The sequence below is a fragment of the Pelophylax lessonae genome, assembly GCF_965119305.1.
Source record: "Pelophylax lessonae genome assembly, chromosome: 2".
Taxonomy (NCBI): domain Eukaryota; kingdom Metazoa; phylum Chordata; class Amphibia; order Anura; family Ranidae; genus Pelophylax; species Pelophylax lessonae.
Genome location: NC_138769.1, coordinates 439,200,337 through 439,223,057, shown reverse-complemented (window position 1 = coordinate 439,223,057; position 22,721 = coordinate 439,200,337). Strand labels below are relative to the sequence as shown.

At 39.8% G+C, this 22,721-nt stretch overlaps 1 protein-coding gene across 1 annotated transcript in view; it reads right to left on the bottom strand.

Moving 5' to 3' along the window:
• Positions 1-9,346: 9,346 nt before the first annotated feature.
• The window catches only part of EDAR (ectodysplasin A receptor), a 71,875-nt gene continuing 58,500 nt past the window's right edge, over positions 9,347-22,721 (bottom strand). Inside the window, exons 9-12 of the mRNA XM_082244548.1 lie at positions 20,213-20,288; positions 18,054-18,213; positions 11,975-12,035; positions 9,347-10,076 (exon numbers count right to left, since the gene is read on the bottom strand). Coding sequence (XP_082100674.1) covers positions 9,745-10,076; positions 11,975-12,035; positions 18,054-18,213; positions 20,213-20,288 — 629 coding nt within the window. The 3' untranslated portion in view covers positions 9,347-9,744. The remainder of the gene's footprint in view (positions 10,077-11,974; positions 12,036-18,053; positions 18,214-20,212; positions 20,289-22,721) is intronic.

Genomic DNA, 22,721 nt, shown 5'->3' with positions numbered 1-22,721 from the left:
TCTCGTTTTTCACATTTTTCTCACTTTTTACAGTGTATTTTTTTCACTTGCTAGTCATTCATACATTCACTTCCATCTAAATGTTATGTTTGCACCTATCATTGTGATGATATATGTGCAAGGTTGTACTCTGCAGACACAATATTTTACGTTTGCATGTATATGTATCTATCTTATACAGGCTTTTATATTTTATTTTTTTATTTTTGTTTTCACATTTTTTATATATATTGTTTTTCACATACACCTTTTGTCATTCCCTTTGATTATATGTTTTACACTTTTTCATTATGTGCACCGGTAGGTACGGTATTTGATACTACACATACACATATATACATCCTATATACCTTTTTCATGCACCTTCCTCCCTCATTCTTTTCCCTCACATACCCATTCAATTATCCAATTACAATTTCCTCACACCCGCATACTTATTTTAGTCTGCCCTGTCTTTTGGATGGACTGGATTATTTTGTGGGTAAGATATGTAACCGTTGTACTTTTTGAATACTAACATATACATTGACATCTAAATCGATGTGCTGTCTACATACATAGAAAATTGTTTTTTTTTTTTTTCTATACATTTTTCATCTATCCCATACATCTGTTAATTAAGTTTTTCATCACATTTTTTATCTATGTAGACCTAATACCACGGGACCATTTTTCCTGAACATCCTTATTATCCACCTGGCCTGTTTGTTTTGGGGTGCTCCCATGCTCGCGCCGGGGAATATCCTCACATTATGATTCCTGGTCCATCCTACTGATCTGGGATTGGTTATTTTGCAGGTGGGTGTTCTGGTTTTTGACCTATGCTCTCTCTCGTGACATCCACATTTGAATGACCTATTATGTAAATTATATTATTTATCTTATTGTATTTTGATATATTTATTTTCCTTTTTTCTTTATTCCTTAGTAGCATTTGTGATGTTCATATACCTTTCCAACTGCCCCTGAAGAAGCGGTGGTCCGCGAAACATGTCGGGCAAGTTCATGGGCATCTACGTTCACTACATGTAAACCTACCAGTTGCATCGCCTTATGGTCAGCATAGGTCTTGTGGGGGTCTGAATAATCACCCCTCTATGTAGGAAATGATTTTGCCTCATTTGTATTTTGCTACTCCCTGTTCTCTTTTTTTATGTGATATTTGTATTAGTGCTGCCTGTGTTCTTAGGGGTACAGTAATTTTTAACATATGTTGTTTATTTCAATAAAATTCTTCTTCTTATGTATGTCTACTCAGATTTATTAGTCTTATGACGGTACCCCTTTAAAAGTCCCCTTGCCCCCTCTCCTCCTTCTTTATTATCATATTATTTGGGATGTGGATACCATTATTCCTAATATCCCATTTGCATACTCCCTTTTTGAAGCTTGTCTTTTAGTAATATACATATTATTTACACTGTTCGGGTACCAGTCCAGCGCTTGCAGCACCTGGGAAATAATTTTTTAAGAGATTTTATTGATTACAAAACCCTGATAGCGCAAGAATCACTACACAATCTATCTTTAAAATCGTGCATCTTCATCTAAAAATCGCACGATTTCAAAGCTGCATCTCAGGGTGACTTCAGGCTTCATGCACCAATGTCTATTCAAGTCACACCTGAAATCGCCAAAAGTAGTGCATGTACTACTTTTTCAAATCGATGCAGCACCATAAATTTGGCATTGCACAGTGTGATTGGCGGCAATAGGATGTGACTTTTCAAATCGTATGACAAGTCGCTCCAATTTGAACAGGAGCTTATACTATGTACAGATTCCTCTAGATCCAGGAGATTTATTTTAAATGCCAAAAAAATCTGTAAGCTGAACTCTGGGGAAAACAAAATCTTTCCTTGCTTTGGGGCTGCCCCAGCATTGCAATGGTTTAATGCTTGCTCAAGTCTAGAACACCAGAAAAAAGCATTTACCTGATCCTCTGTTCTAGCAGCTTTTCTCCACCCTGCTAAACTGGTCCCTGCCACTTCTCCCCTATGCTCTGACCGTTGCAGGCCCTCTGATTTAATTAATGACAAAAGAGTGCCCATTGGCCTGCATTGGACATGAGGACACAGAGACAGTCCACCACCAGAGTGTAGAGGAGCACTGATCAAGTAAGTAAAACGTTTTATTTTTCTATGAACCTATAGACATAAATGAGTAGCCTCAAGCATCTGCTAATATTACGGATTCAGCTCTCATTGACCCTGTGCACACCACTCTGGAATTGAAAGAACAGCCTGCAATTTCTACCAGGGCTGCTACCTGTCTTGGATTTCTTTGAGCACCTAGGACTATTAAGATCTTCCTGGGACACCCCTGATAAGCTTTTCACTTCTGCTAAACATTTGGCAGCTCTGTATTTGTTTTGAGGAGTACTTTAAGAAATAGGCTGTCCCTACTGTGGACTTGACAATACCCTACTATAATGAGGGACAAGTCGCACTGAAAGCCGCAGTTTACTTTCGCTACGAAGTCGTGCTAGAAGTAGCACGACTTCGTAGCCACGGCAGTGGAAACGGAGCCTTAGGGGTCATACTGACAAGAATTTGGAGATCCTTTCCAAAACCTTCATTTTTCTTGCTGGCCCTAAAGCTAGAGAGGGCAAAATGAGTCACAATTTTGCAGAGAAACCAATCAGCTTCTAACCACAGCTTGTTTAATTAGGCTTTAGCAATAAAACCTGAAAGCTAACTTTAGCAAATAAACCCACATTTTCTGGCATGCAAGTCTGACAAACGTAAGGGGAATGGACTAAGGTGGTAATACAGGATCGTATTTCCTTCTAAACTGATTCTCTGTTTTGAGCTCATGTCCACAATCCTTGACTCTTTGTGTTAATGGGTTAGCAGATGTCATTCATCTATTCTCTATGAATCTTCTGTCGAAGAACAGGCAGAGAATTTTTTGGGCTAACATACTCGGTAGCAGAACAGGCATGCAAAAAGCATTTACTGCGCATGCCCTTCAAGGTACAGCATCTCTTTGGAGCTGCCTTAGACGTCCTCATCAAGGATGTCATTTAAAGTAAGCAGTAGAAGCCTAGGCCTCAAGCAGGAAAAACTCACCTTTCATCTGAGACCACAAAGAGTTCCTTTATTACTCCCAGGTCTTAACCTCCAAAACCATGTCCCAAGCCAGGCACCCTGTTCGACTGCAAACCTTGGGCTTCCACGTTCCCCAAGCTAAGCAACATGAAGGGGTGCCTGACATCTGTTAGTCTTTGTGGACACCTAGACAGACAGCATCTTTGATGTCTGGATACAGGAGCTAGTTTCCAGGGGCTAAAAGCAACAGTTCTGCTCCTTGGCCTCTCCCAGGTTCATGTCCTCCAATCCGCTTGTGTAGCTGCACAGATTAGCAGATTTCACGCAGCCCTTGCATATCTTCTATATCAAAGGGGCATCACTCCAGTTTCTACTACAGAAAGGTTTCAGGGGTTTTACTCCAAGCCTTTAACAGCCCTAAAATCAAAAGGGGGGGATCTGCTCTTAGATCTTAGATCTCAGGGCCCTTCATCAGGGAGACTCTGTTAATATCAAAGAGACGTATATGCATGCCCCCATTACTCCAATGAATCAGTTATTTCTTTGCTTTGCCATTGGTTCCCACCAGCATATCCAAATTATTGCCTTGCCATTCCTTAAATGCTCACTAAGATGCTGGCTCCTGTTTTAGTCCTACTATGTCCCCAGTTTACGGGATGGAATATCTGGGTGACCTCCTATTAGCACCTCTGCAAATGCTAATTTCAGCTGTAAAGCTCTTTGAGTGGCTGCCTAATGGATTTGTTTTCCCCTTGTTAGGGTTTTTTTCTTGTTGGGGTGGTTCACCTGTGCTGTTTTGGTGTGCCTGCCCTTTTATTTAGACTGCTGTCGGACATCCCTTAGTTGCTTATTCTATATAAAGTTGTGCCCCTCAGTGGATGATTGAGGAAACAGGATTTTGTTACTCAATGTAAAATCCTTTTCCTGGAGTCCATTAATGGATACATCTAATGAAGCAGGTTTGATTAGGTTGTAGCCTCTAGGGCACTGTCTGATGAGGCATTGCAAAGTTATAGTTAGAAGCATGGCTCCCAAAGGCAGAGGCATGATGGGAATTGTAGTTCGGCAACAGGTGGAGGGCAACAAGTTGAGCACCCATGCTTTAGGGGGCTTGTCTTCAGTTTCTATGTGCTTAGTGTCTATTTTTCCTGTAGGCAGCAAAATAACCCTTCATTACCTTTTCTTCATAAATCTGTGTTCCTTAATGAACTTTGAGAAAAAGATTTTATGGGGAGTACTAAAATCATATTGCTTTTAAACGAAAATGAATCAGGTTATGGTGCTTTTGCGATATTTATGCACTGCAAGTGTACATTGTCACTGAAACGGTCTGTGAAGATCACACGGTTCTGTAACAGAACTTACAGGTTTAAGGCACCCCCAAATATGTTATTTAAAGGCGTTTTTTTTTTTCAATGTTGCCGCCAAAGACTTGAGAAGAGCCCCTATTCTGGCTGTACAGTATTTTTTTACTTTTTTTTGTTTAGTGTCCCCCGTGGGCGCACCTAAACTTCCCATGTCTTTTTGACAGTAGTTTGCCTGTTAGTATTAGAATAGCCAGGGTATAATAACAGAATTTGCTGCTATAGATTTTAATGGGATTTACCTTTAAGTTTGGGTTCAATTAATTTTTATCAGGATTGACCATGCGCTTGTCAAAATAAATCACGACAGTGGTTTGTCCACCCCCCAGACTCCCGACATCATCTCTCTCATATGCATAAACTGGTCCTTGGCTTGACGTCCCGCATGGTCCCTTACTATGTTTGGGACTGGGAGAGGGGGTTGGGAACGGAATTTACGACACGACAGCTGACTAAAATATTGCGCCTCACCCAATCTCCTCTATTAGTACTAGGATCCAGGAATCTTCCTACAAATTCCTGTCCCGATGGTAAAGGGCTCCCTCAAAGTTGAAACAGATGTTTCTTAACGATGATCCTCGCTGCTGGAGGGGCTGCGGCCAGGAGGGCACGTTCCTCCATATTTGGTGGGACTGCCCTGTCCTTAAACCCTTCTGGGATGCTGTTCATCCCTGGATTAAAAAACTAGCTGTTACCCCTCCTGAGCGCACCCCGCTCCAGTACCTTTTTTCATGATACCCATACCACAATTCAGAGGTGCAAGCATAGCGTCATCCCATTTCTACTAAACGCTGCTAATTGTCTCATTCCAAGACACTGGAAGCAGGCCACCTGTCCCACCCCAGCTGAATGGAAGAAGGAAGTGAACAGGGGTTATGGAGGCTGAACGGAGGGTCCCGACCCCTACAGGGGAAGCAGTCTCGCTTCATGCATACTTGGACAGGGTGGATGTTCTATTCGGAAGAGATCCTTAATGATTAGTGCACTGGGGGGGACCTGGGGGGGTGTGTCTATCATTGCCTGGAACCCGGGGATTCCTCCTTACCGCACTACTACTTCTATGGCCGCGTTTCCTCTAGGCTTTTTCATTCTCTCTCTCTTTCCTTTCTTTCTTTCTACTACTTTTCCATTGGCCCCACTGAGGCCTAGTTTTTCTTGTTTTTCCATTTGGTTTCTGTGTCTGTTTTGTGTCTGATGTTTTCATTATTTCAATTTTTGCAGTAGCTGCAGCAACTATGCATGGGGATTAAGGGTATTGGGGGCATCGGCCATGCGGGGTCCTCCCAGAGGCCCTTCTCCGGGGCCGGCCCCAGCCAGTGGGACGGGGGTTGGTTGAGGTTCGCCTCCGTTTGGCCAATAGGCACACTCTACATTATGATAAATCTGTCTTATAAGACGATGTCTTTCAGTTATTGTCTGCTTCGTAACCATTGTTCTGTATTCATTCAAGCTGCATTTTTTCTGTTTATCACTCTGTTTTGTACTTTGTCTTGTTGTGTTTGTACTTTTGAATTGTAAAAATTATATAAAGATTATAAAAAAATAAATAAATAAATCAAGACACATTCGCCCACTCCTAAATAATATATGCAAAAGTAACTTCAAAAACATTTTTGGTACCTTTTTATTAGGAATTGTATAGTCACAAGCATACAATATAATAACTTATATATACAAAATGAAAACATAAACAATTCTATGCTGTAGTACTCGTGCAATGCCATTTGAGTTCATTATATTATGGATGCATACAAGGGATCAGGATTTGTATTGAGTGAATGCAGCATTTCCACAGTCTGGTCATTGTTCACTACATTTTATTCTCATCCTTCGAAAAGATGTGATAATAGTCTGTCACGTTCATCCAAGTCAGTAAATAGTCTACGAGCTGTCATACTCTGTCACTCCTATACAGTAATACATAATACATAGCAATGACTCACCAGTCATCTTTCAGTGATCTGAAACTGATTGGTTGCACTTCATTACTGTACCTTGCACACTATCATTGCTGTTTGCATTGTCTTACTACATAAGCTTTCATAAATTGTTGATTTTCCACACATTCATATATGAGGGGTCTTCAAAAAGTTTTGGCACTTTTTATAATTTTGTTGGAAACAGTAAGGGCGGTAGGAGTAATAATTGGTTGTGTCTGAGTGTCATGTGACTAGTCTGTCTGGCAAGCCTGCTGACCCAGCAGTATAGTACGAGAGATGTAATTTGTTTTTGAAATTTTTAATAAAAAGAGTTAAAAAAAAAGTGTGGAAACTTTTTGAAGAACCCTCGTATACTGAGAAGAATTTGATTACACACACACACACACACACACACACACACACACACGTACACACACCCACATACACTCTGGAATCGAATGCATTCTAAGCAGCAGGAAACTTTCTCCTTTTGCTACATTCTCCATATTCTCCAAAATATGTGAGGAGCCTGGATGTGATTCCTTCACCCAACTCCCCAAGATATGTAAGAAGCCTGGGTGTGTTTCACCTGTCAGAGACAAAAACAACCTAAAATATTGGGGTACCAAAAGGAACTGCATCTCAAAGCCAACAACCCGGCCATCTCTGTGGTTTCAGGTATTGGCCGATGGTGCTTGTCAATGCTTCTTCACATTTAATGGACAAACAAATCAGCTGCACTCCAATGGCAGCTTCATTATTTTAGGACTAGATCACAGCCTTTTTGGGCGAAACACTTCAGGATTAAGCTTGGTCTCAGCTGACTCTTCTGTTATTTAGTCCTGGAAAAATAAAGCTTTGTGAAGGCACTGGAGTATGGCCGACATGTTTGTTCAAATTAATATATCAAGTTTGGGAGCCTCACCTTTTTATAGTAGCCTTTAACCAAAAATGTGCTGATTAATAGCTGTAGCTGAATTACTTTATCCCACTTTACAAACATTTAATTCATATTCTCCTAGCTTCACTTGCCCTTCATTGCAGCATTTTGTACAGAACCTACAGCTTCTACTGTTAGGCAAATATACACTCCAATTTCTGCATTTTAGATACATTTTCTGCATGTATGTTATTGATGCATTTTTATGCGTTCTGGTGCATTTTTCCCTCTTTTTTTTCTTCAGCACATGTACTTTCCAGTGCATTTTCAATGCATTCTGGTGCATTTTTGATGCATTTTCTCATATTCGACAATCATTCCATACATAAAAAATGCAGCATGTTCTACTTTTGTTGTCCGCACTGGAACTCACTGCACTGGTTTGAACTATGGCGACTAGAATACATGGAAACATTATTAATTATTTATGCAGATTTAAAATGTACTGGACTGCATCTGGTGTGACCCAGACCTTACTGGAAAGGTTATCGCTGAATGAAGATTTGTTCCACTCCGCTGTTTGCTAAGGTCATTAGAACATGACACAAAATGGATGCCTTTGTCAACATTCATGAGTTAAATCTGCACTGATTAATATGTCCCCGGACATTAAGAATAAAATAAAATAATGCAGTTTAGAGATTAGAATTAATGTTTATGCACTACAAAATTAACTTTTACTGTGCACAGTACATGCAACCTGAACTCCATTTTGTGAAAACCTGTCCTGAGTGTTTCATCATAATATAAGGTCTTCCGTAATAATGTTGATCAACCTAAGAAGAGACAGATATTTAAAATGTTTTGTGCATTTAAGAAATGTTCCTGCAATTTTTATACAAGTCCGAGGAAACACAATTCTTTCACTTCACACACTTTTTTTTTGTTTAACCCAGCAGGGATGAATAAAAAAAACGGACAGCTCAGGAGGAGCTGCTGTACTAACTATCCAACATTAGTACAGCAATCTCCCCTGCTGTTCTATTGTGCTCTGACAGGGGGTGGCTTCCCCACCAACATTCTGATCAGCGCCCTAAACCATTGGCTGAGACTACTGATTGGGAGCTGATTGATAGACCTTTTTCGGTTATGCCCCTTCGACAGAAGCTGGCCTGACTTCAGCACACATGGGCCGAATGTTGGCTGGTTTCTATTGAACTGATGCCCTCCAACAGGTTTCTACTGGCCGATGCCCTCCAACATCCGGCCTGTGTGTACTAGGCTTAAGTCAGTTTAAATCATTAATTTTATTGGCATTTCTCATAGTAGCTTATACTCACCTTCCCTTTGCTTCTCCTCTGCTCCATTCAGCTGCCATAAGTAATATACATACAATACTTAGTACTTGTGGGTACGAGGGATATGTGATTCAATGCTCTGGCTTACAGTTGACAGCATTAGTGCTTGGTAATTGCTTGGTAATTGGCTATTTAGAAACTCAGTGCTGTCATAAGGAGTGGGAAGGAAGGGAGTCCTTAGCCCTCTGTATGCTCCATGCCATGCCTTGCACGCTACATGGGAATCCCCCTATTTATTACCAGTGGAAGCATGAAGATGCAGTGGAGCAAGGGAAGGCATTTGAGGCTGAAAGGGCTTGTATTAAAGTGAATCCTACTGCTTCGTCCTGCATGGACTGCACTGTAAGGCATGTTTATGCACTGTGGCAATGTTATGCTAAATGCTGTGATTTGGAGGTTACAGAGGACTCCTTCTCTTTGCTATTGGTGGCATCAGGGTGTTGCAGTGGAGCAAGGGAAGGTATATGAGGCCAAAGGGCTGGTGTTAAAGTGAATCTATTGCTTTGTCCTCTACAGACTGCAATGTAAGGCATATATATGCACTGGGGCAATTTTTTTTAAGTTTTACACTTCTGCCATTAAAAAATGTTTGTTACAGTCAGATTCTGGCAGTCAGCTATATTAGGAAGGCTTAAACATTTTAAATAAATTATTTTTGGAATGTACTGAGTGCTCTCATCAGATGTTCTTTGGATAATCCTGAATTTGGTTGTACCACAATATATTTTCAATTAGATATTTATAGTTCATGTAACTAAAAGTAAATTTCACACTTTTTTTCATTATTGAAATATGCATTGCAGATACTTTCTGTTGCAGAAGAATACATTCGTTTGTATCAAACTGTCTGTATCCCATAGATACTTAGTAAACGTTGATAATTCAGAGAGGAGGGAGCCCCTATGGTCACAGGATCATGTACAAAAAGTATGCATCCAACAGTGGTATGTAACAGTACTTAAAGAGTCATTATCCTCATGTGTGGTTCACCATTCGAAAAGTCTATTGCTTTCCTATAAAATACTTCTGAAAGTCTCAAAATCCTTCTTGATGCTACATATCATAGCTTCCTTGCACTGTTTTGATCCGCAGTGGCCAGCCAAAAGTGTGCATTGTGGCTTATCCAAAAGGAAAGGTACATAGTCCTGGTATCAAGATATGTCTCACTGCAATTCATACATTTTCTGTGTTTGGCACTGTAGGTGTTGTGACTGGTGTAGATTGTGCCCACTCCACAATATCCGCACAAAGGGACTCCACAGCGTCTAGTCTTTCAATCTGTACTAATTTGGTTAACAGGTCTGGGATGCTGTACCCTGCAGTACTAATCCGATCAAAAAGCTGAAGTCCATCTGTCATTCCTCCAATTTCATCCCTTTTAAGGCCAAAACTTTCGGCAAGGTGACGCCATGTTTTCACAATTGCTTTTTCTGTATTGTAAGTTGAGCTAAGCATCCTGCTTGTCTTTTCTAAGCAATCAAAAGGAAGTTCTGTTGGGCTTAAACCTAAAAAAAATATTACAAATATTAAGAAGTTATATATTTATTACAAGGTTTATTTTTACAGCATTGCAAAGTTACTGGCTGCTTTCATTTATTCTATTAGAGAACTCTGCTCTACTAACACATTTTTTGATTTTAAATATATAACCCTGAAATAATTTCAGAAAAAAAACTATTTATTTTTTTTGTGAGGAAATATTCCCTAAAGCTCTAACGGTATACACTAGAATTTAAAAAAGTCAACTTGTATATGGCAACTTCAATACAAAAACATGTGGTAAGTGATGGAGTAGGACAGAGACCATATTGTCTTACATTAAAAAAAAAAAAATATTTCTAATCAGAATTGTGGTCTGGATTTTGAACAAGAAGAAAAGACAAACATATGTGACCCAAGGAATAGCAAATGCTTACAAATACAAATAAACTTCCCTGATCAAATCGAAAAGCAAAGCTGACGAATAAACCATCATGTATATTTGACCATGTAACTAGTAGATCATTTCTTATAATTTCATTTGTAAGGGATTTTTGTTTGGAAATACATTTTTATCTTTTAGGAAATGTACTTGTACTACCTACAATTCCACTCCAGTGCTCAATGCTGGCAAAGGTGAGGAATAGCCCCCCCCCCTCATCAAGAAAAGTCTTAATTCAGAAAATTGGTGTTAACCATTTGCCGACCAGTCACTGGGACTGTACTGCGGCAAAGTGGCTCGATTCTGTCCAGCGACGTAGACCTAGGTCGCTGGACTCCTCCCCTTCTGGGAGGCTCGCTCCCGCTGTTTTCAGTCACAGCGGGAGTCGGGCCAGGGGAGGAGCAGCGGTGATTGCCGCCGCTCTTTCCCGATCGTCGGGGAATCGAGTCTGGAGATCCGCCCGCTTGTGTAAACAGAGCGGGCGGATCTCCTAAGTGACAAACAGTGACAGATTGCAGGGTTCAGCATAGCTGAACATGCGATCTGTCCCTGTGTCACTCAGTCACCTCCCCCCCACACACGTTAGTAAGCACCAGGCATACATTAACCCCTCCCTCTCCAATAAAATTAACCCCTTCCCTGCCAGTGTCATTTTTGCATTAACAGTGCATAATTATAGCACTGATTACTGCAGTAATGTCACTGATACCCCCAAAAGTGTCAAAAATGTCAGTCAAGGGTCCGATCTGTCCACCGCAATGTCGCAGTCCCGCAAAAAAAATCGCAGATCGCCGCCATTACTCGTTAAAAAAAAAAACACCAAAAAAAAAAACACCAACAGAAATCTTTCCCTTAGTTAGTAAACGCAATAACTTTTGCGCAAACCAATCAAAATACGCTTATTGTGATTTTTTTACCAAACCTAGGTAGCAGAAAACAAATTGGAAAAAAATTTAGATTTTTACATTTTTTTGGGGGGGAATTTCATATAAAAAAAATGTGAAAAATATTATTTTTTCAAAATGTATGCTCTTTTTTTGTTTATAGCGCAAAAAGTAAAAATCGCACAGGTGATCAAATACCACCAAAAGAAAGCTCTGTTTGTGGGAAAAAAAGGACGTAAATTTAGTTTGGGTACGGCGTCGCAATTGTCAGTTAAAGTTGCACAGTGCCGAATCGCAAAAAGTGGCCTGGACGTAAGACAGCAAAATCCTCCGGTGGTAAAGTGGTTAAGGAAGAGAGGAGTTGTGTCTGACCAGTTAAATCAGCTCAATTTCAAAATGCATTGGGAGGCATAATCAAACTTTGGTGCCTATTGAACAGAGCAATCATACTTAGTCACACAGTAAATCTGCTGTACCAGGAAAAAAGGAGGTAGAACTATGAAAATGGAGGTTAATGCATTGTTTAACTGGCTGAATATCTATATCTGTGACTTCAACTGAGCTAAATTCATAGTACTTTTATACTTTGAATACTCACCTTCTGCAACATTGCATACGTTTGCATAGAGATCTAAAATTTTTTTCCTACGACTTTGAATCTGGTGAAAAAGAAAATATTTGCATAAATGGAATGATCCAAACTGCACATAATCATTGGTTCTTCCAAAATACAAAATTATCTGCATTTATAAAGTAACATATTATTAACTAAGACTATATATTGTAATTTGTTTTTCAGTATAAGTAACTTTATGATAAAATTCATGGTGTTACAAATGACTAGCAGTATTTTTTGCCTGCCTGCAAACCCTCACCTTGTAAGACGCAACATTCAGATTAAATTTGAAATGCAAGGCAAACCATTTGTGTAAATACAGGTGCATCTCATAAAATTAAAATATTATCAAAAAGTTAATTTCAGTAATTCAATTCAGAAAGTGAAACTCATATTTTATATACTGTAGATGCGTTACATACAGAGTGATATATTTCAAGCATTTCTTTCTTTTCATTTTGATGATTATGGCTTACAGCTAGGGAAAACCCAAAATTCAGTACCTCAGAAAATTAGAATATTACATGCGACCAATAAAAAAAGGATTTTTAATACAGAAATGTTGGCTTACTGAAAAGTATGTCCATGTACTGTATAGTATGCACTCAATACTTGGTCGGGGGTCCTGCATCAATGCAGTGTGACATGGTGGCGATCACCATGTGGCACTGCTGAGGTGTTATGGAAGCCCAGGTTGCTTTGATAGTGGCCTATAGCTGGTCTGCATTGTTGGGTCTGGTGTCTCTCATCTTTCTTTTGACAATACCCCACAGATTCTCTATGGGGTTTAGGTCAGACGAGTTTGCTGCTCCCTAAATCATCACTGACTGTGGAGACTTCACACTGAACCTCATGCAACTTGAATTCTGTGCCTCTCCACTCTTCCTCCAGACTCCGGGACCTTGATTTTCAAATGAAATGCTACATTTTTCACAGTCCATGATTTAGGGAACCATGTCATCCGTTGGTGTGGTCTGTGTTTTATCAAGTCCAAAGTCAGTGCAGCCCTCCACTAGGAAATTTTAGAGCACTTCATGCTTTCCTCTGCTGACCAGCTTTATAGAGATATTGATTTCTTTTTGCAGCAGGGCTTGGCACCTGCCCATACTACAAAAAGTACCAATACCTGGTTTAATGATCATGGTATCACTGTCCTTGATCCGCTAGCAAACTTGCCTGACCTAAACCCCATAGAGAATATGTGGGGTATTGACAAGCGAAAGATGAGAAACACCAAACCCAACAATGCAGACAAGCTGAAAGCCTCTATCAAAGCAACCTGGGCATCCATAACACCTCAGCAGTGCCACAGGCTGATCGCCTCCATGCCACACCACATTGATGCAGTAATTCATGCAAAAGGAGCCCCAACCAAGTATTGAGCGCATACTACACTGTACATGGACATACTTTTCAGTAAGCCAACATTTCTGTATTAAAAATCCTTTTTTCATTGGTCTTTTGTAATGCTCTAGATTTCTGAGATACTGAATTTTGGGTTCTCACTAGCTGTAAGCCATAATCATCAAAATTAAAAGAAAGAAATGCTTACAATATATTACTCTATGAGGTTTATTTACTAAAGGCAGAACCACTCTGCACTACAAGTGCACTTGGAAGTGTAGTCACTGTAGATCTAAAGGGAAGATCTGAAATTAGGGGAAGCTCTGCTGATTTCTCTCATCCAATTATGTGCATGCAAAAATGCTGTTTTTATTTTCCTTGCATGTCCCCCTCAGATCTACAGTGACTGTACTTCTAAGTGCACTCGCAGTACACTTGTAGTGCAGAGTGCATTTGCCTTTAGTAAATAAACCCCTGTGTGTAACACATCTGTATAAAATATATGAGTTTTACATTTTGATTTGGAGTTACTGAAATATATTAACTTTTTGGTGATATTCTATTTTTTTGAAATGCACCTGTACAGTATAAAGCAAAACAAGTTTAAATAACTTGTTTTTTTTTTTTTTGTTTTTTTTAATACGTGACCACATGAACTCTGTTTTAGCTGCATAATGGTCTTAGGAATGGAGCATGTGGGGGGAGGGGGCATGACAGCAGGAGGCAGAGAAACAACATAACACTGATCTTCCCTTTTAAAGGCCTGTGCAGGGGGAAGGTCAGCAGGAAGCAGAGAAACAGAAGGACACTGATCTTCCCTTGGAAAAAGCTGTGCAGGGGAGGGTGTCAAAAGAAGTCTAACCACTGGAATACAGGAAATCTGTGTTCCCAGGTAGCAATACAAAGCAGAAAACTGACAATGATGGGTTGGATGTGCTTCCATGAACTTGTATAGTTAGTTTGAAATAGGAAAGCAGAGGGACTGGAGGGATCACCAGGTATTTCATACAAAGGAAGCAATTCAAAGAAAATAGAATGCTTTTAATACAAGTAAATTGTACAACAAGACACATATCAGAAAAATAAAATGTTGGGGTAACATACAAATTAAGGCTGGCTACACACCTCTGTGTGCACAGTAACACTCATTAAACCCAATGCTACACGTGCAGGGTAATGTGTGGTATATGTGCCTTGCAGTGAATTGTCATACATTCTGAACTGCACTTCAATGCAAATATACAGTAACCGAAAATGCCCCTATGAATGCTCTATGTGTAGCAGTGTTCTGAGTTGTCAAAATAGTGTATTTTTAAAGCTTTAAAGTAATTGTAAAGGCAGAAGGTTTTTTTTTTTGCACTAAGATAAAAAACCTTCTGTGTTCAGCAGTTCCCCTCAGCCCCCTAATACTCACCTGAGCCCCATCTTGATCCAGCGATGTGCACACACTGCTGTCAATCAAAGTCAGTTAGCCAATAAGGAGAGAGAGGGGGCAGGGCTGAACCACGGCTCGGTGTCTGAATAAAGACACAGAGCTGCAGCACGGCTCGGGTGCCCCCATAGCAAGCTGCTTAGTGTGGAGGCACTCGACAGGAGGAAGAAGCGAAGAGAGCCAGCAAGGGGCCCCAGAAGAGGAGGATCTGGGCTGCTATGTGCAAACCCAACTGCACAGAGCAGGTAAGGCCCGGTTCACACTAGCGCGACTTGTCAGGCGACTTGGTCGCCTGACAAGTCGCGGTGGGTCGCCTGCCATAGATTAGCACAGGACCCGTTCTAATAGGAGCGACACAAGTCGCTCTGACTTAGAAAAAGGGTCCTGTACTACTTTGGGGCGACCTGGAGGCGACTTGCATTGACTTCAATGATATGAAGTCCGTGCATGTCGCGCCGAGGTCGCGGTGCATGCTGTGCACCGCGACTTCACAGGTCGCCCCAGCAAGTAGCGTCGCCCCTGTGTGAACGGGGTCTAAGTGTAACATGTTTGTTATTTTTCAAGAAAAAAAAACAAGACTTTACAATCACTTGAATTACCACAAAGGCGCCCTTAAGATCAGTAGTATAAATGCTGCATTATTCCGCTGTGTTTTTTTTCCCTTTAAACTGCTGCGTGTGACAGTTTAAATACACTGGCCAGTTAATTTTTTAGTAAAGTAGAAAGTTCACTTGTACCAGGGAAGTGCTCCTCAAATATAATATATATGCAGGGACATTAAAAAAAAGAGTTCCTGTGCACATGATTAAATGATTGAAATTAACATTTTACTTTTTTTTTTTGCATCAACCCTTTTCTTTTTCATTTTACTTAAATGCTGCACTGCCACGTTTATTAAAAAAAAAAAAAAAAAATGTCAGTATTTAGAAAAATAAATAATAAATAGGTAAACAATCCGTTGTAGGCATAATAACTGTAAGGCCCCTTTCACACAGGCGGACCGTTTAGATCCGCCTGTCAGTTTTTTTGGCGGATCTGAACGGTGCCCCCCATGCATCCCTATGGGGCATCGGATGTCAGTGGAGAAATGTCCACTGACATCCGATCCGTCAAATCTGGACGGATGGAAACCCTATTTTCCATCCGTCCAGCGGATCGGATCGGATGAGAACGGACTGACGGTCCGTTTACATCCGATTCCCCCATAGAGATGCTGTGGGGAACTGACAGCTGTGTCTCCGCACACAGCGTGGGGAACAGCTGTCATCCTCCTGATCAGCGGGGGATCCTTGGATCGATCCCCGCTGAGATAAACGGAGTCCGTCTGAGTGTGTGAAAGGGGCCTAATGCAGTATCATGGGGTTAAAAAGTGTTGGTATGTGGCGCTACCACCGTGCAAAAAACTAATTGTGCAAAATAATCAAATACAATTTTTTTAGAACTACAAAATTGTTTTGAAACTATATAAAAAATATAAAAAATGTACTGTGTTAGCCCCTTGGCCAGTGTATATTGGATTGGAAAAAAGTGCACTGGCCAAGGGGCTAACCTCTTTCCTAGCACAGTAAGTTTACAAAGTTTACAAAAACGCCCAAAAGCACTGACGCTGAAAAATGGTCAAAAACGCACATAAATTTGATTAGAAAAACACTGTTAAAAGCGCTTTTTTAAAGCAGCAGTTTCCTGCCAGCAATTTTATGTCCAAGCAGACTTTTTTGAACGTCCTGTGTGCATGGAGCCTAACATCTCATGAGTTATAGATCAAAAAAAGATTTTAAAGATTTGTCGAGAACTTGAAAAATTTGACAAAGGTTCCTCGAACATAAAAAGGTTGAGAATGGCTGCTGTAAACAAACAAATAGGAATAGAGTGCAACATTAACTTATATGTTTCTATCTTTGAAACACACTGGAGGCCAATACCAGAACAATGCATATGTACTTTTATGTACCATTTGCAATGTTTTTGTTCTGAAGTTAAGCAATAAGGAACCTACAAAAACAAATTGAGCGCCAATTATTAAGCGTTAAACACTGTCTTCTTTCTCATGCAAGGTTTGGTAGCAATGCCATTTCAAAGGTTCAGTACAAGTAACTAATTGTTACAATAATTTACTCTGCTTAGGAAAACAAGACAGGCATCTGTGCAGGGTTTTGAGTGTTATGGGTTTGGGTAGTTTCCAGTTGTGATGTATCAACAAAGAGGATTGTTCTATCCTGGATATTCTTGGTAATAACACTTAAATTCATTTAGGCTAAATAGTTTACAAGTCAGTGGTTGGGATACTTCTGGGTAAGCTAAGTGCCAACAATGCAACTGCTTACAGCATGCATAAACAAGACAAATTATTTGAAGGAGTTCTAGCATGCACTATATTTTTACAACATCACCATTCTAATAGCAACACAAACAGTAGTAAGTTTTGATAAGCCAATATAAGCTTACATGAAAAATCTCCTTTTATGTTGTGAGTGCTGCCTGTCTGCTGGCCATCTCTTTCCACAACTTACTGGATTCCCTGCATGATTTGCAGCTTCCTATATGCTGTTTACTTTTAATTTCAAAGAACTACATATCCCATGGTACCGTGCTGCCTGCAAGCAGTGATTCCTATACTGACTCCTGAAACTTCTCTCACAGAATTCAAAGAAATAAATGTGTGGGAATCTCCACAAAATAAGATCATGCAGAGCAATAGGAATAGACTAGAAATAACTGAAATACTGTCTGAAAAATGATATATGCTTTTACATTTTGACCATAGATCCACTTTAAAGTAGAACTATAGGCAAAACTTTTTTTTTTTTTTTTTCATTTTGGAAAGAAACATAATTGTCACAGATGAAATCTGAGCTAATAGGTTAAAGTGTTTCTATAGTTAAATCTAAAATTATATATTCATTTACTCATTGTATTTTAATTATTTCTAGCCTACTTATATTAATGTGAATAATCTTGAAGTTTATAAACATACTTTGGGAAGATCCCCACACATTTACTTCCTTGAACTTTGTGATACGTATTCACAATACCCTGTGAGTAGGCACTGTTGTGTAACGCATTTCACAGAGACTGCCTTCTGAACTACAGAGATGCTGAGAGGAGGAGTTTCAGGAGGTGGAGTCATTACAGGAATCACTTCTTGCAGACGATAAGGTACCATGGGATATATAGTCCTTAGAAATTGAAAGTGAACAGTGGCATAATACATGTCTGTAGATAAGAGGAAAAATATTGGTTAGTAGAGATTTTGTATGTGGGAACCATAGGGAAATAGTATTTTACCCCATTCAGTTTGTTGTTTGTAGTGGACTTGTCTCTTGCCAGGTGAACTAATGACAGGAGGCAGAGATCAGGTGTCCCCTGTTTGTCAAGAGCTGCTTCTTCATCACTGTCCATACTGCGGCTCAGAAGATGTTCATTCTCAGAGGAAGCATCATTTTCACTGGGAAAGAATAGCACATCATCAATTATTACCAATTTTTACACATTTATAATTATTATTATTATACAGGATTTATATGGTGCCAATAGTTTGTGCAGTGCTTTACTACTGTACTGTCTGTCTGAAGACAGACAGTACAGTAGATAAAAAATAGTTCAATACAGGGGGAAGGAGAACACATGTAAATATACACAGTATAATATTGTATAAATATTTCTTCGTTCTACTCAAATTTGTACATTAGTTAAAATTGTATTATTTTTTTTTTAATATGATTTCTAATGTGTGAATTGTACGTTTGTGTGAGTAAATGTACAGTATCTCACAAAAGTTAGTATACCCCTCACATTTTTGTAAATATTTTATTCTATCTTGTCATGTGACAACACTGAAGAAATGACACTTTGCTACAATGTAAAGTAGTTACTGTACAGCTTGCATAACAGTGTAAATTTGCTGTCCCCTCAAAACAACTCAATACACAGCCATTAATGTCTAAACCCCTGGCAACAAAAGATAGTAAACCCCTAAGTGAAAATGTCCAAATTGGGCTCAATTAGCCATTTTCCCTCCCCGGTGTCATGTGACTCGTTAGTGTTACAAGGTCTCAGGTGTGAATGGGGAGCAGGTGTGGTAAATTTGGTGTTATCGCTCTCACTCTCTCATACTGGTCACTGGACATTCAATATGGCACCTCATGGCAAAGAAATCTCTGAGGATCTGAAAAAAAGAATTTTTGCTCTGCATAAAGATGGCCTAGGCTATAAAACGATTGCCAAGACCTTGAAACTGAGCTTCAGCATGGTGGCCAAGACCATACAGCGGTTTTCCAGGACAGATTCCACTCAGAACAGGCCTCGCCATGGTCCACCACAGGAGTTGAGTGCACGTGCTCAGCATCATATACAGAGCTTGTCTTTGGGAAATAGACATGTGAGTGCTGCCAGCATTGCTGCAGAGGCTGAAGGGGTGGGGGGTCAGCCTGTCAGTGCTCAGACCATACACTGCACACTGCATCAAATTGATCTGCATGGCTGTCTTCCCAGAAGGAAGCCTCTTCTAAAGATGATGCTCAAGAAAGCCCACAAACAGTTTGCTGAATACAAGCAGTCTAAGGACTTTGATTACTGGAACCATGTCCTGTGGTCTGATAAGACCAAGATAAACGTATTTGGTTCAGATGGTGTCAAGCGTGTGTATGTGTGATGGCAACCAGTTGAGGAGTACAAAGACAAGTGTGTCTGGCCTACAGTCAAGCCTGGTGGTGGGAGTGCCATGGTCTGGGGCTGCCTGAGTACTGCTGGCACTGGGGAGCTACAGTTCTTTGAGGGAACCAGGAATGCCAAAATGTACTGTGACATACTAAAGCAGAGCATGATTCCCTCCCTTCGGAGACTGGCCCGCAGGGCAGTATTCCAACATGATAATGACCCCAAACACACATCCAAGACGACCACTGCCTTGCTAAAGAAGCTGAGTGTAAAGGTGATGGATGGGCCAAGCATGTCTCCAGACCTAAACCCTATTGAGCATCTGTGGGGCATCCTCAAATGGAAGGTGGAGGAGCACAAGGTCTCTAACATCCACCAGCACCGTGATGTCATCATGGGGGAGTGGAAGAGGACTCCAGTGACAACCTGTAAAGCTCTGGTAAACTCCATGCCCAATTTTGACATTTTTATTTAGGGGTATACTCACTTTTGTTGCAAGTGGTTTAGACATTAATGGCTGTGTGCTGAGTTATTTTGAGGGTACAGCAAATTTACACTGTTATACAAGCTGTACGCTCACTACTTTACATTGTAGCAAAGTGTCATTTCTTCAGTGTTGTCACATGAAAAGATATAATAAAATATTTAAAAAAATGTAAGGGGTGTACTCACTTTTGTGAGATACTGTATATATGTACCTTTTGTACAATAAATGCTGAAAGCACAGAGGGTAAAGAGAAAACAATATCAAAAGACACAGAAACATGATCTGTTATAGCGGAGTTTACCTCTTCTCTGTATTTGTTTGCTTTTCTGAAAGTTTTTCAAATTCATCCTTTTCTGGGTAGATGACAACATTTTCACCTGTAATAAGTCATTATTATTTTAAACCGATACCCGTGAAAAAAAAGGTCAATCAGTGAAAGCAATTTGTCCATTATAATATTATTTGTAGGCAAAGTCACTGTAATTTATTTTTATTTTTTTTAAGTTTTGAATTTTGGGGCTTACTTTGTTTCCGTCAAATGTAGATGATAGAATATCTGGTTTGTGATATATAAAATAATGCAAAATAAATGTTAATGTTTATTATTGCGCTGTTGTTTCTTCGTAAGTGGAAGGAAATCAGCGTGCATGTAAACCTCAATAGAAATCTGTGGGTAGCTGCGCTGGTTAAATAATATAATTATCCTATAAATTCACAACACCACTAGAGATATATAACCAATAAGTGATTGAAAAAAACTGTGCTATAGACAGTATAACAAATAGAGTTACAAAATGTAATCAAATAAAAAAAAAAAAAACATATGTGAACTATGCAATTCCAAGACAAAAAAAATCAAAATAAATTGACTATACAAATTCAAATTAAAATGTCCATTTGTTCTGTGCCAGTAGTGATATCTTGCTCATATGGTGATTCACCCAACTTAAATGTGCCTAAATCCACCACCTTCCAAAGTGCACACTCACCAGAGGTAGTGTGGTATGGGCCTGATCAGTATATATGTCTTATAATTCTTTGTGCGGGTCTCTCCTATGATCCCGGATACATATGACAATGATCCACTGGTTCCCAATTCACTCCACCTGAATGCCCTCTCATGCATTCATGGAGTTAAATAATAGCCATCATTGCACAACATTCGTATAAAGGTTTATTTAGATACCATAGAAATTTTATTTTTACACTCACATGCTATGGTGCTTTTGGACCGACACTATGTCTATCCAGCAATCGCTAAGCCTGTACGTTCGCTGCTCCGTTTAATGGAGCCGGCGTGTGTTCCAAGCCTATATTCCGTTAGCGGGACAGGAACCGGAAGTTACGCCAACCTTGGTCTACTAGCCTCAACTAGCCTTAACTAGAGGCTAGTGATATCTAAATAAACCATTATACGAATGTTGCGCAATGATGGCTATTATTTAATTCCATGAACGCATGAGAGGGAATTCAGGTGGAGTGAATTGGGAACCAGTGGATCATTGTCATAGGAGAGACCCGCACAAGGAATTATAAGTCATATATACTGATCAGGCCTATACCACACTACCATCTGGTGAGTGTGCATTTTAGAAGGTGGTAAATTTAGGCACGTTTAAGTTGGGTGAATCACCATATGAGCAAGATATCACTACTGGCATGGAACAAATATATGGACACTTTATTTTGAATTTGTATAGTCACTTTATTTGGATTTTAGAATTGCATAGTTCACATAAGGTTTTTTCCTTTGATTATATTTTGTAACTCTATTTTTGTTCTGTATACAGCACAGTTTTTTGCTATCACTTATTGGTTGTATTTCACTAGTGGTGTTGTGAATTTATAGAATAAGAATTCAATTATTTACCTAGAGGTTAGCGCAGCTACCCACAGATTTTTATTTGCGCACACTCCTAGACAGAGTCATTTTAGCTGCAGTAAACCAGATATTAATTAGCTTTTTCAATATTTTAATTTTGCACCGGTGACACATACACAATTTTAGTGTAAATGTCAATGAAGATTTTCTGTAAGACCTCAGAAGAAAGCTACATAGACTCAGGATTAGGCTTGCCATATATTATACAGTTTTCTTATTCAATATCTTTAAGATTTACATTAAACTATGTAGTGCAAGAGCCTGCCTGATTGCAAACAAATTGAAAGTGTTTTGGTTTAAACTCATATTATGATTTTTGTAACTCTAAGGCCCCATGCACAAAAGGCGTTAGAAAAAACGTGCGTCAAAGTTAGTTCTGACGCCGGAAAAAGCAGCTGTAAAAACGTGCTTTCAGTAGCTTTTTCCATTTCCATTTTCCAAGGGCCTGGTTTGGAACCTGGGGGGGACCCCCACGCCGTTTTTTTCCCATTTTGGCGTGGAGTTCCCCCTTAAGATTCTCACAGCGCAAGTCGTCCCGCAAGTCGGATCCGACTTGCGGTGCGACTTCCATTCAAATCAATAGGCTCCCATAGGGAACCATTGATTTTGAATGGAAGAAAAAAAAACATATAACGTGGCTTATCGCACGTTAAGCAACGTTATAGCAACGTTATTCAGCCTTTAGCAGCGTCAGGCGTTTTTAACGCTCTAACGCTGGTCCTCAGAACGCGCAGGTCGTGGGTTCTTGTTGCAGCTTAAAAACGCCTAGGCCACTTACAGCTCAAAAACGTCTGAGTGTGCATGAGGCCATAGAATAACATGGAGGGGTGTTTTTAGGCTGCAAAAAGAAAACGCCTGACGCTACTTACAGCGGCGTTAAAAACGCCCCGTGTGCATGGGGCCTAAAGGAAAATTGTACAAGAAAATT